Source organism: Puma concolor, chromosome C1 (assembly GCF_028749965.1).
Source record: "Puma concolor isolate L17-30 chromosome C1, mPumCon1.1.hap2, whole genome shotgun sequence".
In the NCBI taxonomy this organism is placed as follows: Eukaryota; Metazoa; Chordata; class Mammalia; order Carnivora; family Felidae; genus Puma; species Puma concolor.
This window is the reverse complement of record NC_141674.1, coordinates 100,176,076-100,202,536: the sequence shown is the minus strand read 5'-3', so window position 1 is coordinate 100,202,536 and position 26,461 is coordinate 100,176,076. Positions and strand designations below refer to the sequence as shown.

The 26,461-nt window shown below is 46.8% G+C and overlaps 1 protein-coding gene across 1 annotated transcript in view; it reads left to right on the top strand.

Moving 5' to 3' along the window:
- Positions 1-331: 331 nt before the first annotated feature.
- The window catches only part of CD58 (CD58 molecule), a 40,575-nt gene continuing 14,445 nt past the window's right edge, over positions 332-26,461 (top strand). The window contains exons 1-2 of the mRNA XM_086717920.1: positions 332-513; positions 17,556-17,852. Coding sequence (XP_086574046.1) covers positions 444-513; positions 17,556-17,852 — 367 coding nt within the window. The 5' untranslated portion in view covers positions 332-443. The remainder of the gene's footprint in view (positions 514-17,555; positions 17,853-26,461) is intronic.

Sequence of the window (26,461 nt, the reverse complement as noted above, 5' to 3'; positions counted from 1 at the left end):
GGGACCCGGGCTAGCCAGGGAGAGGGCGGGGTAGGGCGGGGCCAGCGAGGGGTGAGACCGGCCGGGCCCGCGAGGCGGTGGGACGGGGTGGGACGGGGATGGGGCGGGGCCAGCGAGGGGCGAGACGGAACGGGGCCAGCGAGGAGACGGGACGGGGCCAGAGAGGTGGCGGGACGGGACGGCACCGGGGCTACCAAGGGAGAGGGCGGGGTAGGACGAGGCCAGCTAGGGTGGGGCGGGGCCAGCGAGGGGCGAGACGGGACGGGGCCAGCGAGGAGGCGGGGCGGGGCCAGCGAGGAGGCGGGGCGGGGCGGGGCCAGCGAGTGTGGCGCGGGACAGACGGGAGGGCGGGACCGGGCCTGCGCACGGCGCCGGGCGGAGCTGCCCTGGAACTTGCAGCCCACCCTGGCCCAGTCAGGGTGTGGAGGCTGGCCGGACGAGCCATGCACGCGGGGAGAGACGGGCTCTTGGCCGCGGGGATTCTCGGTGTGGCCTGTCTGGTGCTCCATTTGGGTGAGTGGAGGCCTCCCCCGGGACCCGGCGGGGACTGGGCGGTGCCGGAGATGTCCTGGGACCCCAGGGCTCCGGCGCCGAGTGGACGGGCTGCGCCCGAGGAGGCTGCAACTTGGGTTGGGGAGCGGGGGGTGGGTGGCGGGGGAAACGCTGCCCGCGGAGAGACTTGTCCCGTCGTCAGCGAGTCTCTCGTGGGTAGTCAGGAAGTAACTTTGACCTTAGGCACCGGAATCCTGGTTGGGAAGAGGGACCGGACTCCAGCTCGCTCACCTCTTCGGCGTAGTTTCCTCTAAGACCCATCGGAACTCCCTCCCCACCTCTCCCCCCCCCCCCCCCCCGCCCCAAGTCGTGTCACCTCACGACTCCCTGTTTCTCCGGAAGGGTGTGCCTTTTCTAAGTTCCAGGGACTGCTAGCGGCTTCCCCTCCCCGGGGTACTTCGCCGCCGCCAACTTGGTCAGCCCTTTCACTGCTTCCGCTGCCTGTGAGCCCTTTGAGGACGGGGTTGGGCAGCGGGTTCCACCTGCCCGAGGAGTCGGCTGGTCCGCCGCGCGGGGAGGGGGCGCGCGAGCTCGCTCGGCCGCCTGGCGTCCCCGCCCTCGCCGCCCCTTGCCCCCGCAGCCCTCTCTCCTCCGACACCGCGCGTTTGACTGGCACTGCTGCCGGCGGGGGACCTGGGACGGGGACTGGCCGAGGGGAGCGTCTGAGTGGGCGATGGCCTCACTCCGGGATTCCTAAGTAGGGCGGCCGGTGCTCTTTCCTGCCCTTTGAAACCGTAAGGGAACTGCCTTCATCCCTTTCCCACTTCTTCAGCGGGATTAACAGCCCCATGAAATAAATGTCTGGCTCCGCTGTTACCTCCCCACTTTCTCTTTTCTTTTTTTTTTTTTTAATTTTTTTTAACGTTTATTTATTTTTGAGACAGAGAGAGACAGAGAGAGACAGAGCATGAACGGGGGAGGGTCAGAGAGAGGGAGACACAGAATCCGAAACAGGCTCCAGGCTCTGGGCTGTCAGCACAGAGCCCGACGCAGGGCCCGAACCCACAAACCGCGAGATCATGACCTGAGCCGAAGTCGGCCACTTAACCGACTGAGCCACCCAGGCGCCCCCAGCCTCCCCACTTTCAGTAAACCCCTAACACACACGGTCCTGGCCAAACCCCCGGAGCATGTTTATAAACCCTTAACTACTTTTCCTTAACGGGAGGGTTTCCCGTTGGAGGCCCCTTGGCCCAAACTACACATCAATCTTCCAGCCACTGAGTGCCTGTGGGGTACCCATATCTGTGGAGTACAGCTTGCGGGGAGGGGTTGAGACCTCAAAAGCGCCTGCATTGCAAGGTACAGAAGTAAATGTAAGACAGGCCTCTGAGCATAAGGTGCTGTGGGCATACAGAGGGAGAGAAGACCGTCGTGAAGTCAGGTATCTCTTGTGAAGCAAAGACTTCAGGGTAGGGAGGGTATGTGAACCTAGCCAACCGGGATATGTGGTGTGTGGACACGCGGTGATGTGGCAGAGGATTCCAAGAGGTGACAAAGACAACTTGGCAGGCGAAGGAGAACTCTTTCTGGGCCTGGCAGAATCGGAACCCTGTGCTTAGGAGGGATAATCTGGCCTCCGTGCAGAGGAAGGGGTGTAACTGGGAGGAATCGGAGGCTGGGAGGAATTGGAGGCAGGGAGGCCAGGGCAGGTGCTATCACAGGACCCCAGGAGCTTTGAGGCTTTCCTATGCTGGTGGCCGTGGAAACCAGGAGACACGCAAACAGGCAGAATCTGACTCATTGGGAAGCAGCCCACCAGTGATTAAGAGCATCAGCTCTGGGACGCCTGGATGGCTCAGTCGGTCAAGCATCAGACTGCAGCTCAGGTCATGATTTTATAGTTCGTGAGTTCGAGCCCACATTGGGCTCTCTGCTGTCAGCTCAGAGCCTGCTTCAGATCCTCTGTCCCCCTCTCTCTCCCTTCTTCACTTGCTCTCTCTCTCTTTGTCTCTCTCTCTCTCAAAAATAATAAACATTAAATTAATAAAAGAGCATCAGCTCTCCAGTCAGATGCTTGGCTTCCCACCCTGGCCCTGCCCCTCACCCGAGTTGTAACTTCTGTACATTACCTAACTTTTCCATGCCTCTCTGGGCATGGAAGACAGAGACCACTTGCCTTGGAAGAGAGAGACCACTCACTGGTGAGGAAGGATAATAATAGTGTGTGCTTCATAGAATGATTGTGAACGTCAGTCACTGAACAAATTCTTACTGAGTGTCAACTATGTGTTGGGCACCGTACAAGAGAGTGGGGTTGCAACAAAGAACAGACTTCCCTGCCTTTGTGAAGCTTACGTTATAATGGGGGAATAAATGAGTAAATATGTAGACATTGAATGGTGGTAAAGTAAACACTGATGAATCCGAGATTAGTAATGCAGAGAAAAGGAGAGTGAGTGTGGTAATATTTCTTTTTAATTCTTTAAAACTTTGGAACATTGCAAATCTGTAGAATAGTTGCAGAAAATAGCATAATGAACCCTTATACACTTTTCTTCTGGAATCACCAGTTATTAACATCTTGACACCTTTGGTTTACTTCTCTCTGTTCATATACATGTACACTTAATTTTTTTGTGTAAACCTTTGAGAGTTGCAGATCTTTTTTTAAAAATAGAATTTATTGTCAAATTGGTTTCCATACAACACCCAGTGCTCATCCCAACAAGTGCCCTCCTCCCTGGCCATCACCCACTTTCCCTCCTCCCCCCACCCCATCTAGCCATAGTTTGTTCTCAGTATTTAAGAGTCTCATATGGTTTGCCTCCCTCCCTCTCTGTAACTTTTTTTCCCCTTCGCCTCCCCCATGGTCTTCTGTTAAGTTTCTCAAGATCCACATATGAGTGAAAACATACAATATCTGTCTTTCTGTGCCTGACTTATCCCACTTACACAATATCCTCCAGTTCCATCCGCGTTGCTGCAAATGGCGAGATTTCATTCTTCCTCATTGCCAAGTAGTATTCCATTGAATATATAAACCACATCTTCTTTATCCATTCGTCAGTTGATGGACACTTAGGCTCTTTCCATAATTTGGCTATTGTTGAAAGCACTGCTATAAACATTGGGGTATATGTGCCCCTGTGAATCAGCACTCCTGTATCCCTTGGGTAAATTCCTAGCAGTGCTATTTCTGGGTCATAGGGTAGATCTATTTTTAATTTTTTGAGGAACCTCCAAACTGTTTTCCAGAGCAGCTGCACCAGTTTGCATTCCCACCAGCAGTGCAAGAGGAGAGTTGCATATCTCATGACACCTTACCCCTAATATGTGAACATATGTTTTCAAAGAACAATATGTCTCCAGTAAGCCATGGAACCATGATCACAGTCAGGAAATACACCATCGATATGATACTGTTTTCTGGTAGAGTCCAGAAGCCAATCCTGGAGCACATTCTGCATTTGGTAGTCATGACTGTTTAATCCCCTTTATTTATTATTATTTTTTTATTTTTTAATGTTTATTTTTTTGTTTTGAAAGAGAGAGAGAGAGAGAGAGTGGGAGGGGTGAGGGGCAGAGAGAGGGGGAGAGAGAATCCCTAGCAGGCTCCTAGCAGTCAGTGCAGAGCCCCACATGGGGCTCGATCACGCGAACCATGACATCATGGCTTGAGCTGAAATCAAGAGTCGGAAGCTTAACTGACTGAGCCACCTGGGTGCCCCTAATCCCTTTTCATCTAAAACTTGCCAACTCCTTTTTTTGGGGGGTGTACTTTATGACATCACCACTTTTGAAAGGTCTGGGCCAGTTTTCTAGAATGTCCCTCAATTTGGCTCATCTGTTTTCTCATGATTAGATTCTGGAGTGTTAGATTCTGGAATCAGAGTCAGGAATGTTTCACAGGTGTGTTGTGTCCTCCGTGCATCTCATTAGGGAGCAGATGCAGTCCATTTGTCCCATTATTGGAGACCTTTGGTTGTTTTGTGAAGGTGATCCAACCAGATTTCTCCTTTGCAGAGGCACCTGTTGCCCTTTGTAAATTAATAATACATGATTTATCAAGTGACACCTTGAGATTGTGTGACTGTCCTGCAACAATCTCTCACCCGATGTTTCAGCATCCAGTTGTGACTCTTCCCCAGGTCCCTTAAAATATTTGTAGATGGCAATTGTCTCTCCCTAATTTTCTTGATACACCATTGACATTCTTCAGTAATGAATAGCTTTTTCATTTTATTTTTTTAGTGTAAGTATAGACTCCTGGATATTTTTTAAGATGGCATTCTTGTTATTATCTATTTTGATGCCCAGTGACCCAGAATTTGGCAGATGGGAACCTCTGTGTACCTCAGTGTTCTTTGCCATGTTTCCATCAGTTTTTGAGCATCTCCTACTTTCTGGCACGGAAAGATGTTCTGGACTCATTTTGTACCTTTTCGGCCTCTGCTTGTAATCAGTAGATTCTCTTGTTCCTCTGAGTGGGAGACGGAATTTAGAAATCAGTATTTTTGGGGTGCCAGGTGTGCTGAAGGCTAATGGAGTCATGGTTTCTAGGCTCTATCCGTTCTCAGAACTAGGGAAATAGAGTTTTCACGAAGTTATGGGTTTATCCTTTTACCACGAAGCCTAATGTAACCATTTGGTTCATCGTTTCCTCCTTTCCCTATTTGTACCTCCTTTTGCCACAGTGAGAACTCTGTTCCTTATAGAATCAGTATATTTTCCTAATATACATTAAACACAAAATAGTTTCCTAATTGCTATACCAGTACCACTACCAAGCACAAACTTTATTAAATACAGTTCAAGATTTCTTTATAGTTCTGTTTAGTCTTCCATATAGCCCACTGAATATGTACAGAAAACTGTATTTTAAAGTTATTTTTTCCTTCTGTGTGGTTATGCTATCAACTCAGTATATAGTTGAATTAATTTTTTTAAACTTAAAAATTATTTATTTATTTCGAGAGAGAGTGATTGAGCATGAGCGAGGGAGGGGCAGAGAGAGAGGGAGAGAGAATCCCAAGCAGGCTCCCTCCTGTCAGCGCAGAGCCCGATGTGGGCTAGTCAGATCATGACCTGAGCCAAAATCAAGAGCCAAACACTCCACTGACTGAGTCACCCAGCTGCCCCAATTTGTTTTGTTTCTATTCAATTTTAGGGTTCCCCTCCCTTGATTTAATTTTTAAATACGTAAAATATTAACATGGTTCCAATCAAACCATGTAAAAAGATAAGCTCAGAGAAAATCCTATTCCCACCTTCTCCAGCTGTTATAGCAGATACTGTTTGTTTCTGTTTTACCTTTCTTGTTTCTTTTTATAGATACAGATATGCAACCATAGTACTTTATGTACTCTTCCGCTCCTTATTTTTGTCTCTTAACCATATGTCTGGATAATCTTTCCATATCAGTTCACAGAGATCATTCTTATTGTCTTTTTATAGTCGTATAGTACTCCATGGGCTGAATGTGTGGTATTTCATTCAGCCACTCTACTTTCTAGTGGTTACTGTTTTATACTGTGTAGTCAGGGGAGGGTCTCCTTAATTGTTCGGGGGAGTGGTATTCCAGGCAGGGGGGCTGGCAGCAAAAACCCTGAGATAAGCTTCAGGCATTTAAGGAACTTCAAGGAGACCACTGTACGAGAAAGTAGTAGGGAATGAACTTGTAAACATAATCAGGGCCAAGTCCTGGAGATGGTTTTATGGGCCCCGTTAAAGGCTGTGACTTTTTTTACTCCCGGCAAAATAGGAAGTTTTAGAGGATTTTGGACAGGAGGGAAATTACAATGGTGGAGTGTTTCAATGAATTACTCTGGCTGCTGCGTGGAGAACAATCTATAGAGGGGCAAAGGAGAAGCGGGGAAACCAGTTGGGGAGGCTGTAGGAACAGTGCTGGTAAGAAATGATTGCAAGAGAAGAGGACTGAATGGGAGATAGGGAGATGTGTTTGGAAGGTAGAGCCAGCGGGATTGGGTGCTGGGTTGCATCATCAGGGTAACACGTGGACAGGGCCTTGGTAGTGCTGGGCAGGTAGCAAAGCTCTCAGTAAGAACCTGCTGTCTTAGTTGTTTTTTGTGGGGTTTGTTTTGTTTTGTTTTGTTTTGTTTTTTTCTTTTAGCAGAACCTGCCTTATTCTGCTGCTGTGGACATTTTATGGTTCCTTTATCTTGCCAGCCATCTCCCCAGCTCGAGTTTCTTTCCTTGTATAGGAACCAAGGTGTAAACTGCTTCTTTAAAAGTTCCTTTCATGGATGTATTTTCATGTTGTTTTTAACAACAGTGGCAAATCTGGACATTAGATGCTACCGGTTTGTCAAGCATGTCTCCATTTTAAGTTATAAAGCTATCTCGCATTATTATGTGAGACTTCTTCATGTTTTTTGCTGCAATCAAGGTTCAAAGAGTCTGTGTGTTCTTACTTAGGAAGAAGACAATTTGAGTGAAAGTAACGCTGTGTATCCCTGCGGGAAAACGGGGCCCATTGTGGTAATAGTAGCTGTCACGGATTGAGTAGGTGCTCTGCGCCAGGTTCTGTGCTTAGCAGTTTTAGACTTTTGTTTTCATTGAACTGTCACACCAGGTGGTTTTTTTTTTGTTTTTGTTTTTTTTTAGGTAGAGACTGTTAAAGAGGAGAACAAAGGTTAGGTAGGTTAAGTACTTTGACCAAGTTCACACAGGCAAGGAGTGAGCGCGTGCCAGAATCCAGGTCCATTTGACTCAAAATCCATGCCTTCCCAACACAAGATTAGATGAGCCACACTTATGAAAACATGAAGAGCATACATAATCTCTGTCTCCCTCTCTTTCTCTGTTTATTTTTTTAGTAATCTCTACAGCCAGCACGGGGCTCAAACTCAGTGATCCTGAGATCAAGAGTCGCACACTCTCGCACTGAGCCAGCCAGGCAGCCCCATAGATGATCTCTTATATGTGACGTGTACACATTGTCCGCTGTAATTTTGCCAAGGCCTGTGAAATTAAATAGGATGGCACAGTTACCAATCACGGAAGATTGCTTTCAATGTCACCATCTACAAAGGGGGCTTGGGGAAACCTCCTCTGGGATTTTAGAATTCAGAATGGGGATTTATTTACGTGTTTATTAACATTTTGTTGTAGTTATACTCTGTCTATACACCCACACTTCACTCCCAAGTACTTTTGCATAGTATTAATAATATAGTATTTGTGAAAATTAACAATAATCTTATAATATCACCTAACTTCTGCCCTTATTCAGATTTCCCTAATTGTCACAAGAATGTCTTTTTTTAAAAAAACCAGGATCTCCTCAACTTGCACTTGTGACTAAGTTTTTGGTTTAATTTTGATGGGCCTCTGAGAAATTTTGAAAGACCGTTGGAACCACCTTTTAAGAACGAGATCTAAGAATGTGTCTCATCGCCTCTTGAGCACTCTGACTTTTCTGGAATAAAAACGGGTTTTCAGGGTAGGTTTTGGTTTCTCTGCTTGAAAGCAGAAAGTTTGCCTGCGTCCACGAGTGCTCGTTTGCATGACTTTTCCATCTTCTGATTTCCTCTCACGTTTCTTAAGTGCAGAAAGCTTTTTCAAGCTTTTACAGGAGGCTATAGCCTCTTAGATTCTGCAGTTGCAAATCAAACCATCCGTCTCAGGACTAAAGTGAAACCAGGATACTACTTTCCATTTGCTCGGACAAGTTGAGGTCTGAATACAAAGCATAAGATAGCGAGACCAACCCCAGGAAAGTGCTGGAAAATATTTTAGTAGTTCTTTGGAGATAGCTTTGAGTGCCTGCCACCAGCCTCAAAGGAAAATGTCTTCCAATTACTTTACGGGCACAGGATCTTCTCCTTTGACTCCTTTCTTCCTTCTCCTCCTCCTCCTCCTCCTTCTTCTTCTTCTTCTTCTTCTTCTTCTTCTTCTTCTTCTTCTTTTTTTTTGTCCTTTTTCTTTTTTTTAAATCTCTTGCCCTTGTGCCCTTTGGTCTTTTCCTTCTCAGCTGCTGCTCGTGCCTGTGGGGCTCCAATGAAAACCAGTAGAAGTAAGAGACCTCTTGCCCAGAGTCCCTGAAATAAGTTCATGTCTGCTCTCTGCCCCCAGCTGGGAACACCTAATTCTAAGGTCTACCCTTTGTGACCTTGAGATATCTCTTCTGTCAACCAGGTATCCATCTGAGGAAGCTAAATTGTTTTGATAGACTTGTTCTCAGGCCCATTTTGGGTCCTAATGGCCTTCACTTCCTTTTCGTAGTGTTCCCCAAAATGTCTGTTGTGACTAGTGTCTGAATTTCCACCCGGCTCACTGCTGTGTAGTTTCATGAACATTTTCCCCCTGTAACAGTTAAGAACTAGGGAAAAAAATGATGTGTTACATACACATTCAGAAAATAATGAGAAAATCAGATTCATAAGAAACTAATCATAAGTGAGTTTTTCAACTATGAACTGAATAACTGGAAAATAGTAGGGATGATAAAGAAATTCCTAACGAAATGATCAATAGGGTGTAGAACTACCTTGAATCAGACTTTGGAGAATAAGTTTTAAGAGACTCTTAAAGAGAGTCTTAAATAGCTCTAGTGAAAACCTTATTCCCCAGAGCATGCTGTAGTTTTGAGATGCGTCCTCTAACAAGAACGTGTGGCTTTTGAGGATGGTGAGCTCACAGATGTGGCTTTTGAGCAAGACGGTACATGGGTATCTTGGAAGGACAGGCTGGGGGCAGTGCCGTCAGTTAGAAACACGGTACAAAGCAGATGAAATTGATTTTGATGATATGTTTTCTGTCACCTATTACAGCCACGATGTTTTCATTTCCACATGTAGTCAATATCAAGAATATTACCGAGGGATTTTACATTCCCTTTTTCGTATTAAGCCTTCAGTGTCTGGTGAGCATTTTGCGCTCACAACACGTCTCATTCCGGACAAACCACATTTCGTGGGCTCTTGAGCCGTGTGTGGGTGGTGGTTACGGAGACACGTTGTACAGACTGAGAGAGGGAAATGAGACGGTGTTGTAGTGTAAGAACGGAATATAATGGGCCATATTCTAGCATGACAGAAGAGAGAAAAACTCAAAAGGAAACTGATTTAATTGGTTCCAACATCTAAATTCCAGGTGAGCTCACCCAGGAGGCAAAGAGTAGCTTGACCACTGAAAGCACCTGTGAGGCGAGTTCTGGGGGGGGTATGGGGGGGTGTTCTGAGCCTGGGGGGGGGGATTATTGCCTGCTGAGATTCAGGTGGCTGCTGTTTCAGGCTGAAATACAGGAGACAGGGAAGCAGGGTGGTGCAGCCGAGAGCAGTGGGTTCCCGTCTTTAGCAGTCATGGCCCCACAATCCCCTGACCAGGTCTGGAGGAGGGTGGAATTGTGGCCAACAGTGCAGGCTTTGGAGCTGGCTGCCCTTGTCCGGACACCAACCCTGTCCTGGGCCAGCTGAGAGACCTGGGCCAGCTCCTAAACCTCTCTGAGTCCTAGTTTCCTAGTTTCCTCATCTGTCGCCGAGTGGCTCCCATTTTTGGCATGTTCTTCCCCATACTCTCAAGCTCATACCCTCACTTTTTCCTGGGCTGAGCTGGCCTAGGGTTCATTTGGATCGGATTTATGAAGAGCTGGGTTAAAGAAACAAGCTGCATTACACTTCCTTCAGTAAAAAAAAGACTCCATTTCTTCTTTATTATCTCCATACCCGGTGAGCAGATTTCCTACCCCAAAACAGGGACTAATATGAGGACTGATTAATATGAGAATACCTGGGGACCTAATAGGACAGATTATTTGATATTAGACATGTTAGGAGAGTGGCCTCTCCTCTGTATCATCAGTGGGTATGTGCGGAGAGACGCTTTCTCTCCCAAAATGCCACCACCTTCATACTCCAGGTGGATGTCAGCTGAGAGTGTGCTGTGACGCAGTGGAGAAACGCTGTGGTCACAAGCCCCCGTCTGGACAAGAGACTCATCTGCTCACTAGGGTTCAGAATACTCCAGCCCCTGCTGTCGTCATGCTTAAATGAGTCTTTAACTGAAACACCGTTGTAATGTCGAACATACGGGGGGAAATACTAAGGCTTAAATAATAGGGTACTGAAACTTTTAGGGGATTTTTTTTCCGTCCAGTGAACTTTTAACTGCTAAAATCTGCAGGCCATCCTTAAAAATATTTCAGAGAGAAATATTTTATTTAAAAAAAAATTTTTTTTTTAATGTTTATTTTTGAGAGAGGCAGAGACAGAATGTGAGTGGGTTAGGGGCAGAGAGAGAGGGGGACACAGAAGCGGAAGCAGGCTCCAGGCTCTGAACTGTCAGCACAGAGCCCGACGTGCCGACGTGGGGCTCGAACTCACGATCATGACCTGAGCTGAAGTCAGACGCTCAACCGACTAAGCCACCCAGGCACCCCTAATTTTAAAATTGCATTGTTCATTTCTAAGGAAAAAAAAAAAAAAAAAAAACTCAAGAAAAACCTTCCTTCCAGATCCCGGGAGGGTGGGCAGCTCCTTTCTAAGAAATGGCATCAGTGAACACCTTGCTTCTCCTTAAACCTCAGACGGGCTATTACTTTTGATTAGGAGCTGACATCCTGCATGGGTACAAGCGGATCTGGTACAGTAGGAGGTGTAGCCTAGTTAAGCTGGAAGGGGAAGCAGGGGACAAAGGGGACCATCCCCAGAGGAACAGCAGTGGGGGAGAGATGGGAGTGGGAATCCAGCACTCCCCCTATCCCTCCCCCCCCCCCCCCAGTCTGGCTGTGGGGCTGGTGGTAGGTGTCAGGGGAAGGGGACTGTTTTGCCTGCACACGAGGGGTCCCAGGCCACTTACTCTTCAGCTCCAGTTAAATGTCTCCACTTCTCTTTGCTGAGTTCACGATTCATCAACCAGATTCCACAGCAGCTTAGGGATTTGCAAAGCTCAGGGTTTGGGGTAACTGCCAGCTTCTGCGGTTTTTGTCAGGAAGCCCCACCTTTTGGACTACAGTTAAGCTGTATTCAGATAAGTGAAGGCACTCAACAAACATTTATGGAGTGTCCTTCCTGTGCCAGACCACGCGGATACGACAAAGACCAAGGATGACACTTTGTCCTCAGACGGTTAGCCTGGCTGAGGATACCCTTGAACTCAGCTTGGAATTAGTTGCCAGCTTTTACGAATGAGAAGTTTTCCATGAAATCTGAATGTGCAGCATTTTTTGGAAAAGCAGAAGTTCTGCAAATTCTATGTGCCCACGTGGGTGGGAGCTGAGGAGTCAGTCCCCAGAGGAGCACGTGCTCACCAGCGCCCCCTCTGTCTGTGGGCTGCATTGTTGGTCTCTGCCAGCGTTCCGTCTGCCAGTTCTCCCAGGCTCCTTGGTGGCTCCTGTGGTTTGGCTCGTTCCCCTCGTAACGTCTTTGTTTGCCCCTCGTTGTTTCCTTCCCTGCTCTTTCCTTGCTCTGCTCGCCCTACGTTCGAGCCACTCCTGTCCCCACCCCGTGTATGACTTACCAGTGCACACAAAGGCCTTCGTTTCTCATGGTCTTTCATTGTGAAGCCCTGTCCCATGTCCCTTTGTCACATCTGAAGTTGTTTACAAACGACACCGCCACCATCACAAAACCCAGGTTTTGAATTTGGGTCCCCCTGTCGCATTTTGGAGGTTTGGGTTTATCACTTTCTTGTTCAATCAGACCTTCTCAGTTTCCTCATGTATGTGAGGTCAGGGGTGGTGGGGGCCACAGACTCCTGTTCTGTCAGGACCCCTGGGGCCCTGACATTCAGTGATTCGGGGGCCAGCGAGCTTGGTGCCTCACCCGCACGTCTCAGAGACGCACTTGTGGCTCAGCCAGAGCAGCTCGAGCCTCTCGTTCCCAACCTCTGCCGTCCAACTGCATCGTAGAAACTGCAGCCACAGAAATCCTGTATCATGTCACGGCTTTGGTAGCCACATGCCACATAGCCCCGGTAAGAAACAGTGCTTCCGAGCATTCTGGAGCCAGTTTCCCCACCACACTAGCTACTCACTCAATCTTCGTGTGCCTCAGTTTCCTCCTCTGCACAATAGGGTCAGAGATAACGCCTGCCTAACGTGGCTCTTCAGAGGACTCACCGGGTATGTACTCGTAGAGCTCTTGCAACAGTGCCTCGCAGACAGCAAGCACTATCTACGTGAGTGGTTAAATAAGCCAAAAAGAGCAGTCAGTCTCAATCCCAGAACCCAAGTAACAACACGCGGAGGAATTTGTGGCCAGGAGTGGGGATCCTTCTGCCTTCGCTCAATAGTCACGGTGGCCACGTTTTCTAAGTCAAAAATCAGGGCACTTCAGTTTTGCAAAATATTCGGGTGCCACTTCCTGACTTCAAGCCATATAAGAAGAATTATCAAAATTGGGTGCGGTGATGATGTTTTGTGAGGATGCTGCAACAAAATATTTGGAGTCAGAGCTGTTTTTAAATATATGATCCCTCTATCTATAGGCATTGAGGTACTCTCATATCTTTAAAAGATCTTTCAGTACTCTTCAATACAAATTAAAAAAATTCTGGCTAGCATGGAATATCTGTTCAGGCAATCGCTGATACATGTTTTCTCTCCCCCCGCCTCTCTCTCATTTTAAATGATGAAAGCTCACACTAGGTGAAATGATGAAAGGTCTCACACAGCCAGGATCACGTACAACAAAGGCCTTGATGTGGCTTGGCTCGCTGAAAGAGAAAGAGGGAAGCCCTGTTGAAAGCCTACTTCATTCATTTCAGCTATTGTTTAAAAACTTCCCTCTTTTTTTTTTTAAGTTTATTTATTTTGGGAGAGAGAGAGAGAGACAGTGTGGGGGAGGAGCAGAGAGAGAATCCCAGGTGGGCTCCGTGCTGTCAGCACAGAGCCTGACGCGGGGCTCGAGCTCACAAAACTCAGATCATAACCTGAGCCCAAACCAAGAGAATGCCGCTTAACCGACTGAGCCACCCAGGCATCCCTGAAGACTCTCAATCTTATTCAAACCTCAAAACGATCCTTTGTGGTAGGCATTCTGATTTACATTTTACAGCCGAGGAAGCCTAGTTTGGGGGGCTTTTGAGAGTTCAGCTGGGCCCATCTGGCTGAGAGTCTGGTACTTACCGTTCTGCCCTCTGGCATGGTAAGTTGGTGTCCCTGTGTTCCCTCTTTTGACCACTCAGTTATCCGCAAAGCAGCCCGCTCACTGCTGACTCCTTTCCTTTGCTGCTATTTGAGTGCAAATTCATTCATTCATTCATTCATTCATTCATTCATTCATTCATTCATTCAGGGTGTGTGACCTCTGAGAAACAACTCCTGTTCTTTTTTCATTGGCAATTGTCCTATCGGCAACTTATCTCTCCGGTTTAGTCTCGGAAGTGCAATGGAAAAGACTTTGCTGTGGGACTAGAATGCTAGACAGTAACCACTACAAATGTGATGAGTCCCAAGTCTGTATCGCCTCCTGTGAGCCCCAGACCTGTGTGCCCAGCAGCCTACTGGACATCGCTACACAGCGTCTGAGACCGAAAGCACAATTTTCCCGCCCAAAGCTGGCCCTCCTCCATGTCCCCTGTGTTAGGGAACGACACCACCACCCACCTTGGGGAAAGATTATAATACAGGTAACAAAAAGTTTATAACCTACAAGGAACTTGTAAACTTTGATGAGAAAAAAACAACCCAACGGGAGAAAATGGCAAAGGATGTGAAAAGACAGTTTTCAGAAAAGGAGATCCAAATAATGCAAAAGCGGAAAAGATGCCTAAATTTCTAGAGGGCAGGAAAATGCAAATTCAGATAACAGTGAAATATTGCTTTATGTCTGATAATTAAACGTGCAAAAAAAAAAAATCACAGGATGCTTGCTGAGCACGAGGAAAAGGTAACTCAGGTGTTACTGATGGAAATGTGACAAGCAGAAGCCAGCAGCGTGGGAGCTCCTATTAACATAAAAAATTTGTTTGCCCTTTGATTCATTCCCACTCCTAGCACACTCTGCCATAGATATGAGACCACAAATACACAAGAACTTGTACAGAGGAATCATTATTACAATTACTGCAATAGAAGAGGCTAGGGAGAGAAGGTGTGTTCAGCAGTGATGGATATCTGGTTTATTGTGGTTCGTTCGTACCCTGTCATAATAGGAAGCCACTAAAAGGAGGAAAGTCTTGCCACACCAGTGGATTGGGTGGGACTTTTATGAAGTATTCTTGATTGGAAGGGCAAAATGCAGAGACGTGTGCATAAGACCATTTTTTGTTAAACCATGGCAAATTCTTTGTGTGTGTGTGTGTGTTGTGTATGTATATATCACATAGAACGCATATATACATATATACGTGTATATATACACACATACGCATACACACACACATATATACATATATATACGTATATATATATATATGTATATACATATATACGTATATATATGTATATGTATATATATATATATACACATATATGTATATATGCGTTCTATGTGATATATCTTTATCTCTACTAGATGATATGAGCAGGTAGAAGAATAGCAAAGGATATATTCAGAGTTGTTAACATAGTTTACAGGACTGAGGGTGGTTATAGGGATTGGGGGATAGGGTAAGGCCTCCAAGCCACACACCCAGGCCAGAGAAGAAGACTGTGCTAAGTAGATATATCATTGCTCTGCATCTGTATAAAATTGTATCTATGTGTCTATTATATACTTTGTTATTGAACACATTAAAACAATTTTTTAATGTTTATTTTGGAGAGAGAGAGAAAAAAAAATAGGGCGGGGGAGGGGCAGAGAGAGAGGGAGACACAGAATCCGAAACAGGCTCCAGGCCCCGAGCTGTCAACACAGAGCCCGACGCGGGGCTCGAACACTGACATGCCTCTCGGAGCCTGGTTGTTCACCTGTGCGACGTGGTCGCTGCAAAGTGTGTGACGAGCGGTAAAAAGGGACACGAGGGTATGTGAACACACCACATGCAGCGAGTAGGCATTTAGTGACATTTTCCTTCATTTTGCTTGGTGCCCTGTCACTTCACCTGTGAAATGGGGGTAATTCAACTAAATAATTTTGCAAGTTTCTTCAGCCCCAAACTGAATTTGTTGGAACTGGTCTCCCCCCCCCCCCCCCCCCCCGTGCTTCTCGCCAGTCTCACTCCATCCCTGACTTCTTTCTTCCTCCTGTTCTCAAGCTCAGGACACATCGCCTGCCCCTGGGAAGACAGCAGCCATCCGTCTTTCTGCAGCCAAGCTTCCTCTCATACCCCTTCTCTTCACCCACCACCCTACCCACTCCCATTCACTCACTCACTCACTCACTCACTCACTCACTCACTCACTCACAAGACACTTGGAGCCTCCACTGGTGGCTGTGGATAGATCCTCACTCCTCGAATCCTTCTCCCTCTCATCCACCTTCCCATGTGCTCTAGTCAAGTGCAAGAGAGAGGGCGTGATCAGCAAAGCATCGAGGGCTGCTGGTGTATTTCTGTGGGCAGCCTCCCTTAATTAAGGGAGGCAGGTTCCAAAAATCCTCACAATCGGCAAATGGGAGAGATTTCCTTCGTATTTGAAATCACTGAACACGTTGCCTACAACTGGTCTGTCTTGATTTTTCCCATGCTCTTTCAATTACCATGCTTGCTACTAGGCAAAAACTTCAATCAAGTTTTAATTTATCTTTAATGCCTTTCCCTTAACAGCTGCTCTTCTCTCTTAACAAGAAAGTCAGGTCTGGAACCAGATGCATTTAAACCCATTTTGGGGTATCAAAAATATTCCAGTCCAGTGGTGGTAGTAAATATCAAACAATTGGATTGGCGTGGAGTAGGCAGGAGTGTCTGTTTGAAGCGTTAGTTTCTGTGCTGTAAATGCTCCCACCATGTGGATTTCAAGCTGTCAGCCAGGCTTGGCTGAATGGGGTCCGGCAGAGATGCTAACAGTTGGAGCCAGCTCCCCCACACCACCGAACCTAGTCCCCGTGCTCTTACTCTGCGTCTTGCCCCCGACTTGCTTCTCAGTCATTGTTTCTGACCTCAGCTAATAGCCCCAAGTCAGTCAGCCAAGAAGGATGCCTGACCAACACCGTTAACTCCCCCCTCTCCCTCACCCCCCACCACTTCACTAATCCCTGTTGCGATCTCTCCCACGGGGCTCTGGAATCTGCCCTTTTGTCCATTCCCCCCTCCCACACCCCGGTCTGGTCCGTCCGGTCCTCCACCTTCTCGGTGCTCCAGCACTGACCTTGATTCTGGTTTCCCTGCCTCCGTGCCTGTCCCCAGTAACCACTCTCCACTCTGCTGGCAGGGCCAGTCTGCCGAAACTTAAATTATATCGTGCCAGTCTTATGTTTAAAGCCTTCCTACGGCTTTCCCTTGCCATTAGGATAAATCCCAAACCCTTAGCATGTCTTATCTGACACCCCCAGTAGCCCATGAATGGGCACTGTCACCTGGGCCTGCCTGCCTCTCCAGCCTCATTCCCCACCCGTGACTCACTTGCTCTCTTTGTCTAGCCGTTGGGAGCTGCTTTTATTTCCTCAAACACACCAAGCTCCTTCTTGACTCAAGGCCTGTCGTTTTGGAGGCACTGCTTCCTCTATCAGAATGATTACCTCTCCTCCCCCAGCCCTCAGCCGGCACCTCTTGTCCCGCAGGGATGCCCCCAGTGCGGTGTTACTGTGACTTCCTGGGGAAGGCCCTTGACGAGGTGGCTCCCATGCCTGCTTTGTTTTCTCCACACTGTGGGACTTCTTGAGGGCCTAGAGTGACACCTGTGTGGTCAGCTGTCACGTTCACAGCCTTGCCCACAGTACCTGGCATGGGTTTGGTGCCCCACCAGAATTGAATACAGTTCTTGCATTTATGCGAGCCCCAGTCCTCCCCTTAAAAGAGTAAGCTTTGCCTGGTCAAGCATGTTGTACTCGCTCTATTTTCTGTCAGTGGTTTATCAAGTTAGCACAGCAAGTAGCTGATGATAATTTTTACTGCTAAATTTAACTTTTTTTTCTCCCCAGAGAGCATCTTGGAAGATGGCTTTCTATTTTCAATAAAGTCGTGTTGTTTTTCCTAACCAATTTCTTTTTCCCTCCTAGACTTCATCAGCTGTGTTTCCCAGCCGATATACGGAACTGTAAACATGAGTGTAACTTTGTACACATCGGGCTCTATACCCATTAAAGAGATAATGTGGAGAAAAAAAAAAGATAAAGTCGTAGAATGGGATGAAGAATTCTTAAAGCCCAGAGCTTACCCACCGTTTGTAGATAGGGTTCATCTGGACGTCACATCAGGAAACCTTACCATCTTCAATCTAACATCATCGGATGAAGAGGACTATGAAGTCGAACTTTCAAGCATTACCGATACCAAGTTCACCCTTTACGTGATTGGTGAGCATTCGATAAGTTGGTTTGTTTTACACGGCAAATTGCCAACTATTTTAAGAGACTAACACAAATGAATGGTTTATGAGGAATAAAAGGATTAGGTCTCGGGCTGTCAGGGTTTTCCTCTCCATCTGGCACACAGGGGCCAGTTTCAGTCCCCTTGTCATCCTCTGAGTGAGGAGGGGATGTGACCGAGGTGGAGAGGGCAGCCCCAGCTGGGTGGGGCTGCTGGCCTCAGCATCACTTGTCTTACTAGGAATATTCTGGAAAGGGATGGAGTGTCAGTCATGAGCTCAGAACTCTTTGAGCCCCTTTGATAGATGACGCTCTGTTTCCACCTGCACCCCACCCCAGGAGGTGGATTTTTTTTTTTTCCTCTCCTATATCACTTTACACTGGAACTGGAGAGAGGGTATAGGTTCCTCCATGCTGCTTGCCGATGCTTCTGGGTTCTTCTCCTTCCTTGTTGTCATCAACTGTAAGGCCCGTGGGTACATCCCAATGGTTTTGGGTCATTCGGATGCCTGGCTGCCTTTTGCTGTTTCTGATGTTCCTGCTGTCATTAATTCTTAGTGATTATAATATTAAATATGTAATTCTAGTATCCTGGCTTCTGAGTCCCTCAGCTCTCCCGTGATGATCTTGTCCTCCCTCCTACCACCCCGCCCATGGATAGAGCCTAGATGTTGTCACCACCACTCATTCTAAGCCCTCCGCTGTGACACGCCAGGTGTCCCACTGCCATGTGAAGCTCCTTTCTCCGCTCAACTCTGCCTTTCCTTCACTTTGTGTGGCCCCCGTCCTCCTGAGGCCGCCCAGGCATGCTCGCTCACTGGAAGACCTGCCTAGCTTCCTTGCTCCCTTTTAAGTGGGTCGGACTCACTGTCTGTCCAGCCAGTCTCAAACCAGTCTCATCTCATCCATCTCACACACCGTGGCTGCAGAGAAACCCATCGCCCCGCAGAGCCCCACACTGTACATTTCTGGTCACTCGCCTCAGTCAAGTCCAACGTCCCCTCTCCTCAAGCCTCGAACACCCCCCTTCTCCAGACCCAGTCCTCAGCTGACGGCTTCGCTTCTTGTTTCACTGTGGAAGAGAAGCCCTCAGAGGAGAATTTCCCCAGGACGTCACCCTCAGCCCTTCTGCCTACCTGCCCTTGAGCCTGCTGTCTCTCCCTGGTCACAGGACCAAGCCCTCCACTGTGCCCCGAGGCCCGCCTCCTGTCACTGCGCTCAGGGACATCTGCTCTGCTCCTGCGACAGTCTCCTCCGAGAGCTGCCAGCCCATCCCCACCAGCAGGCAGTATGCCATCAGATATTCATGCCATCACTGGGAGCCCTCTCGTGCCCCCTCCACCCCTCCAGCTGCCACCCACTTGCTGTCTTGAGTTTATAGAAAGTCCCCTTGAAGAGTTGTCTGTATTTGCTTTATAACCCCTTTCCTCCTGTTCACTTTAACCCACTCCAAACAGGCTTTCACTCCCTCACTGCACCAAAGCTCTTGACGTCCTCATTAACGAGTCCAGAGATCCATTCATGCTCTACCCGCGTCTTTCTTGCCGCCCAGCAGCATCCCACATAGCCGATCACTCCCTCCTCTTTGAGACCCTGCCTTCTCTTGGCATCCAGGACACCACCCTCTTCTGGTTGTAACTCACTAACAGTTCCTTCTCAGCTTCCTTGGCTGTTTCCCTCATCTTGCCAACCTCTTAGCCCTGGAGACTTTAATGCATAAGCCACTCTTCTCTGCGCATTCACAACCCAGGTGGGTGAGCTCATCCAGGGGTCCGGCTTTAAATATCACTTTGTTGCCGATAATGTACAGATTGAGAGCTCTAGTCCAGCCCCCCACTGAGCTCCTTATGTGTGTTTCCAGCTGCTTACTGTGCATTTCCACTCGGACACCTGATTGGCCTCTGAAATACCACAAGTCCAAGAGTGAGCTCCTCAACTTTCCTCTGAAACCTGTTCCTCCCCAAATCTCCCCCAGCTTGGTTGGTGGGATCTCCACCCTTTCATTTGCTCAGGCGAAAGCCTTGGGGTCATCTTTGGCACTGTGCTTCTCTTTCTATTCCTCTTCCTCTTGAACACCATGTTTATTCCACCAGGAAATTTTTTGGTTTCACAGAATCTGACCACCTCTCAGCACTTCCTCTGGTGCTGGTCCAAGGCTACTGCTTCCGCATCTGGAAGATTGCCGTGGTCACCTGATTGGTCGCCCAGCTTCCACCCTTGCCCAGTTTCCCCCCAGTTTCATTGAGACCTCATTGACATCTGTCACCATATAAGTTAAGGTACACAGCATAGCTGTTTGACTTACATATATTATGACCACACTTTGTTTTTAAATACAGGCAGCCAGAGTGATCTTAAAACAGAGGCTAGGGGATGCCATTCATCTGCCGAGAGCCTTCTAGTGGCCCCCTCTCCCTCTGACCTGTAGTGGCCTGCAAGGCTGTATGGGATCTGGCATCCATGGCCTTCTCTTTTTGTTCTCAGGCATCCGAGTGTTGCCCTTGCCTTTTGGCTGACTTTTCTGTGCTACCCACTGCCCCCATCCCAGCATTCACAGCTGAGTCTGTAGTCATCTCTCCCCTCTGTGGGATCCCAGGTTCACTTGTTTTCTCCCAGAAGAGGTTGTTGTTCTAGTCCTGCTGCCTCCATGCCAAAGGTGTTTTAAGAAGATCCAACCGGTGGCAAAGTGTGTAAGATGGTTCCCAGGGGATGGAGAAGAGGCAGAAAGTCCAATGTAGAAGTTCAAGTCTGGGTTCTCCAAGTCCTGTTTGAGGCAGTCTCAGTGGAACAGGGGAGGGGCAGTGACAAGCTGGATAAACCACTGTTATTCACCAATTCACCTACCTGCTCTGCTGGAGACATTAGGAGGAAGAGAGACTTTCTCTCTTGTTCATCGTTATAGCCCCAGAGCTCAGTAAGGGACTTCAGTGGCTAGTAGGCATTCCACAAATATTTGTTCTAGCAATGAAAGCAATCAAACTAGGTGTCTGGGACGTGGGAGGTGCAGTTGACAGAAATGGGGGCTCTCAGACTGGGTGGCTGGTTTGTCCAGAAGAAGATCAACTCCATTTAGAAAAGCGAGGCTTGTTAGGGTATGCAGGCATTCTGTTAGAACCATGGATGCCTTTGATGAAGCAGAATTTTTAAAACATGCAGGTTTGGGATCTGGCAGTTTATAGAACTAGCAACTAAAAAGATTGATTTTGAATCTAGATGACAATGGAATCATTTTTTTTTTTTAATGTAAATTCAAATTAGTTAACATACAGTGTAGTATTGGTTTCAGGAGTAGAACCCGGTGATTCGTCATTTCCATATGACACCCAGTGCTCATCCCAACAAGTGCCCTCCTGAATGCCCATCCCCCATTTGGCCCATCCCCCCAGCCAACACCCTGCCAGCAACCCTCAGTTTGTTCTCTGTATTTAAGAGTCTCTAATGGTTTGTCTCCCTCTCTGTTTTATTTTTCCTTCCCTTCCCCTAAGGTCATCTGTTGAGTTTCTCAAATTCCACATATGAGTGAAATCATGTGATAACTGTCATTCTCTGACTTATTTCTTTTTTTTAAATTTTTTTTTTTCAACGTTTATTTTATTTTTGGGACAGAGAGAGACAGAGCATGAACGGGAGAGGGGCAGAGAGAGAGAAGGAGACACAGAATCGGAAACAGGCTCCAGGCTCTGAGCCATCAGCCCAGAGCCCGACGCGGGGCTCGAACTCACGGACCGCGAGATCGTGACCTGGCTGAAGTCAGACGCTTAACCGACTGCGCCACCCAGGCGCCCCCATTCTCTGACTTATTTAGCTTGGCCTAATACACTCTAGTTCCATCCACGTTGTTGCAAATGGCAAGATTTCATTCTTTTTCATTGCTGAGTAGTATTCTTGTGTGTGTGTGTGTGTGTGTGTGTGTGTGTGTACACACACATATATATATCACATCTTCTTTATCCATTCATCAGTCGATGGACATTTGGGCTCTTTCCGTAATTTGGCTATTGTTGATAGTGCTGCTATAAATATTGGAGTAATGTGTCCCTTCAAATCAGTGTTTTTGTATCCTTTGGATAAATACCTAGTAGTGCAATTGTTGGATCATAGGGTATTTCTATTTTTAATTTTTTGAGGAACCTCCATACTGTTTTCCAGAGTGACTGCACCAGTTTGCATTCCCACCAACAATACAACAGGTTTCCCTTTTCTCTGCATCCTCGCCAACACCTGTCGTTTCTTGTGTCATTAATTTTAGCCATTTTGACAGTTCTGAGGTGGGATCTCATTGTGGTTTTGATTTGTATTTCTCTGATGATGCGTGATACTGAGCATCTTTTCATGTGTCTGTTGGCCTTCTGGATGTCTTCTCTGGAGAAGTGTCTATTCATGTCTTCTGCCCATTTCTTCACTGGATTATTTGTTTTTTTTTTTTTTCGGTGTTGAGTTTGGTAAGTTCTTTATAGATTTTGGATACTAATCCTTTATCCGATTTGTCATTTGCAAGTAAGTATCTTCTCCCATTCTGCTGGTTGCCTTTTATGGATTGTTTCCTTCTCTGTGTGGAAGCTTTTTATCTTGATGAGGTCCCAATAGTTCATTTTTGCTTTTGTTTCCCTTGCTTTTGGAGACAGGTCAAATAAGAAGTTGCTGCAGCCAAGGTCAAGAGGTTGCTGCCTGTTTTCTCCTCCAGGATTTTGATGGCTTCCTATCTTACATTTAGATCTTTCATCCATTTTGAGTTTATTTTTGTGAATGGTGTAAGAAAGTGGTCTGATTTCATTCTTCTGCATGTCGCTGTCCAGTTCTCCCAGCACCATTTGCTGAAGAGATCATCTTTTTTTCCATTGGATACTCTTTGCTGCTTTGTCGAAGATTAATTGGCCATGTATTTGTAGGTCCATTTCTGGGTTCTCTATTTAACAATGGAATGCATGTTAGGAGCTCTTTCACAGAGTTTGTAAAACAGTTCAAACACTTGAATTAATTTCTCTTTTTAAACTTGATGAAATGCTTAAAAATAATTTATTTTTTTAAAATTCCACAGTAATTCCACAAAGGTGCTTGATCTCAGTAGTTAGATCAACTGGTGGATAGCCCTTAGGAAGCTGAATTTGCAAAACCCTGCAGAGGACCACAGTATGGGGGCGGGGGTGGGGGTGGTTTTTCATCAGGAGGCAGTGATACTGGCACCATTAAATGTGGGACCCCAATTCCTGGCTTAAGAGTCTGGATTTTAGCCTGTGGCAGTGGGAAGCCCCTGTAGCCCATACTGGAACAGATAAGTGACTTGATAAAATCTGTTTTCGGATCATTAATAAGATGGTAGGTGTTTATGGTAAATTAGAGGAGACACCAGTTTGGAAGCTACTGTGATCATCCAGGGAGACAGAGGTGTTGCTAGTAGATATTTGGAAAGGAAAGAAAGGGAAAATATTTCTAAGAAAGAGCCAACAAAATTAGATTTTGGTTATAAAAAGACATAAGATGACTCGAGATTTCACGCTTCACACCTGAATGAGAAAACGATTGGTCATACTTTTTCGGGGGGTGGGGAGGGGAATGAGGAAGGCATACTTCCTTCAGGGTTTGTTAATGTTTAAGTGACTTGGTGATCTTCCGGAGACACGGGGCCTAACGGGAGATTTTCAGAAAGGATATTTTAGGCAGGGGGATTTCCTGGCACCCCCTAAATTCAGGCATCTACTTCCTTCTGTGTGTAAGTTGATATTTGGTTTCCTTCTTCCCTCAAAATCCCCTTCAAATTTCCACCACCAATGCTTATTACGTCTTGCTTTTTTTGGTTGCAGTAAAGATGGTGATGTCCACGTAAGTAGAATTAACTGCTCTATCCTTAAATAACCTAAAGCGATATGACTTTTTATTAGAGTTAATAGAAATGTACAAATGCGATCAGATGTGTATAAGCAATTCTCAGCCTTACAGAGCAGCAAGCTGAATTATAAATTGGCTGAGTTATCTTAGGGATGAAATAAGTGCCTTTCCTGCCAGTTTAATGCTGCTTCAGGTACAGGTGGAACTAACATTTGTTAGCAATAGCTGTGGGAATTCTCATGGGCAGTGTAGGACTGTGAAGCTTACAGACAGAGATCTGAGTTGTAGGAGCTCTGAGCCTGATGCTGCAGGAAGGTTTGCATGCTTTTTGGTGAGCGGGACGGGCTCTTTGAGGTTTGCTTTCTGGCCACAGAGGTGTAATGAGACCGCCAGAAAGAGCTTCTGTTCAGTTAAGTGAGCTCTAACAACATGGAAAATAATACAAAGTCTTCCTTTCAAATGTCCTTTCAGATTACTTTTATATTCCACTAGACTTCACAGTCTTTAAAGTATTCTATTTTACAGATGAAAATGAGACGGATTTAGCCACGGGTTTTCCCATCTGTAGAACAAGAGTCCTGGGCTATATGATGCCTTAAACGTGTTCCAGCTACCTCAAGGGCTGCGGTCACACCACTCTCCAGGGCCAAAGCTCACACCTCCCAACTCCTGGTGGTGTTACACACCCTCCTGGGGAGCCTCTCCTTCTTGTCCTGTGCTCTGTTACAGCTGGCATCTCTGTGCCGGCACTGCATGGTGATCCATATGGCAGGAATTATCTGTATTATCTCATTTCATCCTTATCAGAATCCTAAAGGGGACATACTATTTGTTTCTTTATTGCACAGGAGAGGAAACCTAGGTAGGGAACGGGGCCAGGGAGGGTTGTGATAAGGTAACTTCCCAAAGGCAAATGGTGTGAACCCAGGCAGTCAGGCTCTTAAGTCCATGCTTTTAGGCACCACACTGTTCCTTTTTCGGAGGGGAGCTGATTGAAGGATTTACATTTTATGGAGTGGAGAGGATAATTTGAAACTGCCTCCCTGAACGTATCCGTCCATCCATCCACCCACCATCTATCCCTCCATGTATCCAATATCTGTTCTTCTAGAGGAGCCACCTGTGTTCCATGTGTTATGTCAGATGCTGTGGTTGAGAGGCGAGTGATATCCAGCCTTTACCCTGCAAAGATGCACAGTCTGGGGGCTCATGAGGCACGTCTTTTCAGTCTAGAAAGTGTTTGATGATATACTAGACGTTGACCGTACTGGATCAGTGAGCAAGAATCTGTAACAGAACACACGGAGCACCCGCATCCGGGTCACCTGGGGTGACGGGGCCCAGCAATCTGCATTTTTAACACGTACCCTCGGTGATCCTCATGCACGTTAATATTTGAGAAGCTCTTCTATGGAACATTTCTAAGGAACTAGAAAACTCGGTTTCATGCCGCTGGGAAATGCCCAGCCCAGTTGCAGAGGCAGGCACAGGAACACGCAGAATCTGGAACCATCAGGTGTGTTTCTCAGCTGCATGGAGATACACAGGGCTGCTTGGAGGTGCTTCAGGAGCCGATCTCCGAGTGTGGGAGGCAGGACGGACCTGAGGAGGCCGAGGAGGAGGGCTCTGGGCTTCCCAATTTTGAGTCAAGAGAACAACTGCTTATCCTCCTGAAGGATATTGGTCTGTTGCTTACAATTTAATTTGGGGAAAGGTTTCCATTGCCTTCTTTGAGGCCCCATCTAACAAGTTATGTGAGCTGGATTAAACCTAACAACTGAAGAAGCCCCAAGCAGAAAGGGAAGTCATGTGTGACTCAGGTCTCACTTAACTGAGTGAGAAAGGAGTGTTGACAAAATTGGCGGGGCGGGGCGGGGGAGGAGAGGAATTGAACACTTCCAGTTTTTAGAGTATATTAGGTTACTAATTAGAACATAAGCATTCCTTTGCCTTAGAAAATATCATTTTTAAATGGCAGCATAGATGAACATTAATTTGCTTTAATTTGCTTTTTAGTAGATATTCATAATGTATGGAAATTTTATTATCCAAATGCTACCATGACCATTTTCTGGATAGTCTATATATTTGTACGTGTTTTCTCAAATTTCTTTGGGTTAGTTGTTGGGCCAAAGTAGAGATGCAGGAAGGTATATGAATTAACAAAGGAAAGAATAGCTAATAGGATAAACTAGCATTGCAGTTCTTAACCCATCCTTTTTAAAAAAATTTTTTTAATATTTGAGAGAGAGAGACAGCGACAGAGAGACAGAGCACGAATGGGGAAGGGGCTGAGAGAGATGGAGACAGAATCTGAAGCAGGCTCCAGACTCCCAGCTGTCAGCACAGAACCCGACGCAGGGCTTGAACCCACGAGCGGCAAGATCATGATTTGAGCCGAAGTCGGACGCTTAACTGACTGAGCCACCCAGGCACCTTGCCTCTATAGCCAGCAGGGAGCACTTGCTACAGGAAGGCTGGGAGTAAGGCCTCTAGACTGGCAGGTCCGTGACAGGTGCCGTCCCCTACTCTACTTATTATCAGGGTCTCCCCACAGTATAGCTACACCAGATGTTTTGCAGACACTGTTAAGTCAGACGTCTTTTACAATTAAGCATTTTTAGATTTTAGAAAGGTGGTATTAACTCTTTCCTCTCTGTATGTTACAAAGCACCCACTTAGTTTGGGGGACCGCCCCATATTCAAGCACATGAACATTTTTGATACAACATGATAATGAATATTTGAAGTGAGAAGAATAAAAACAAATC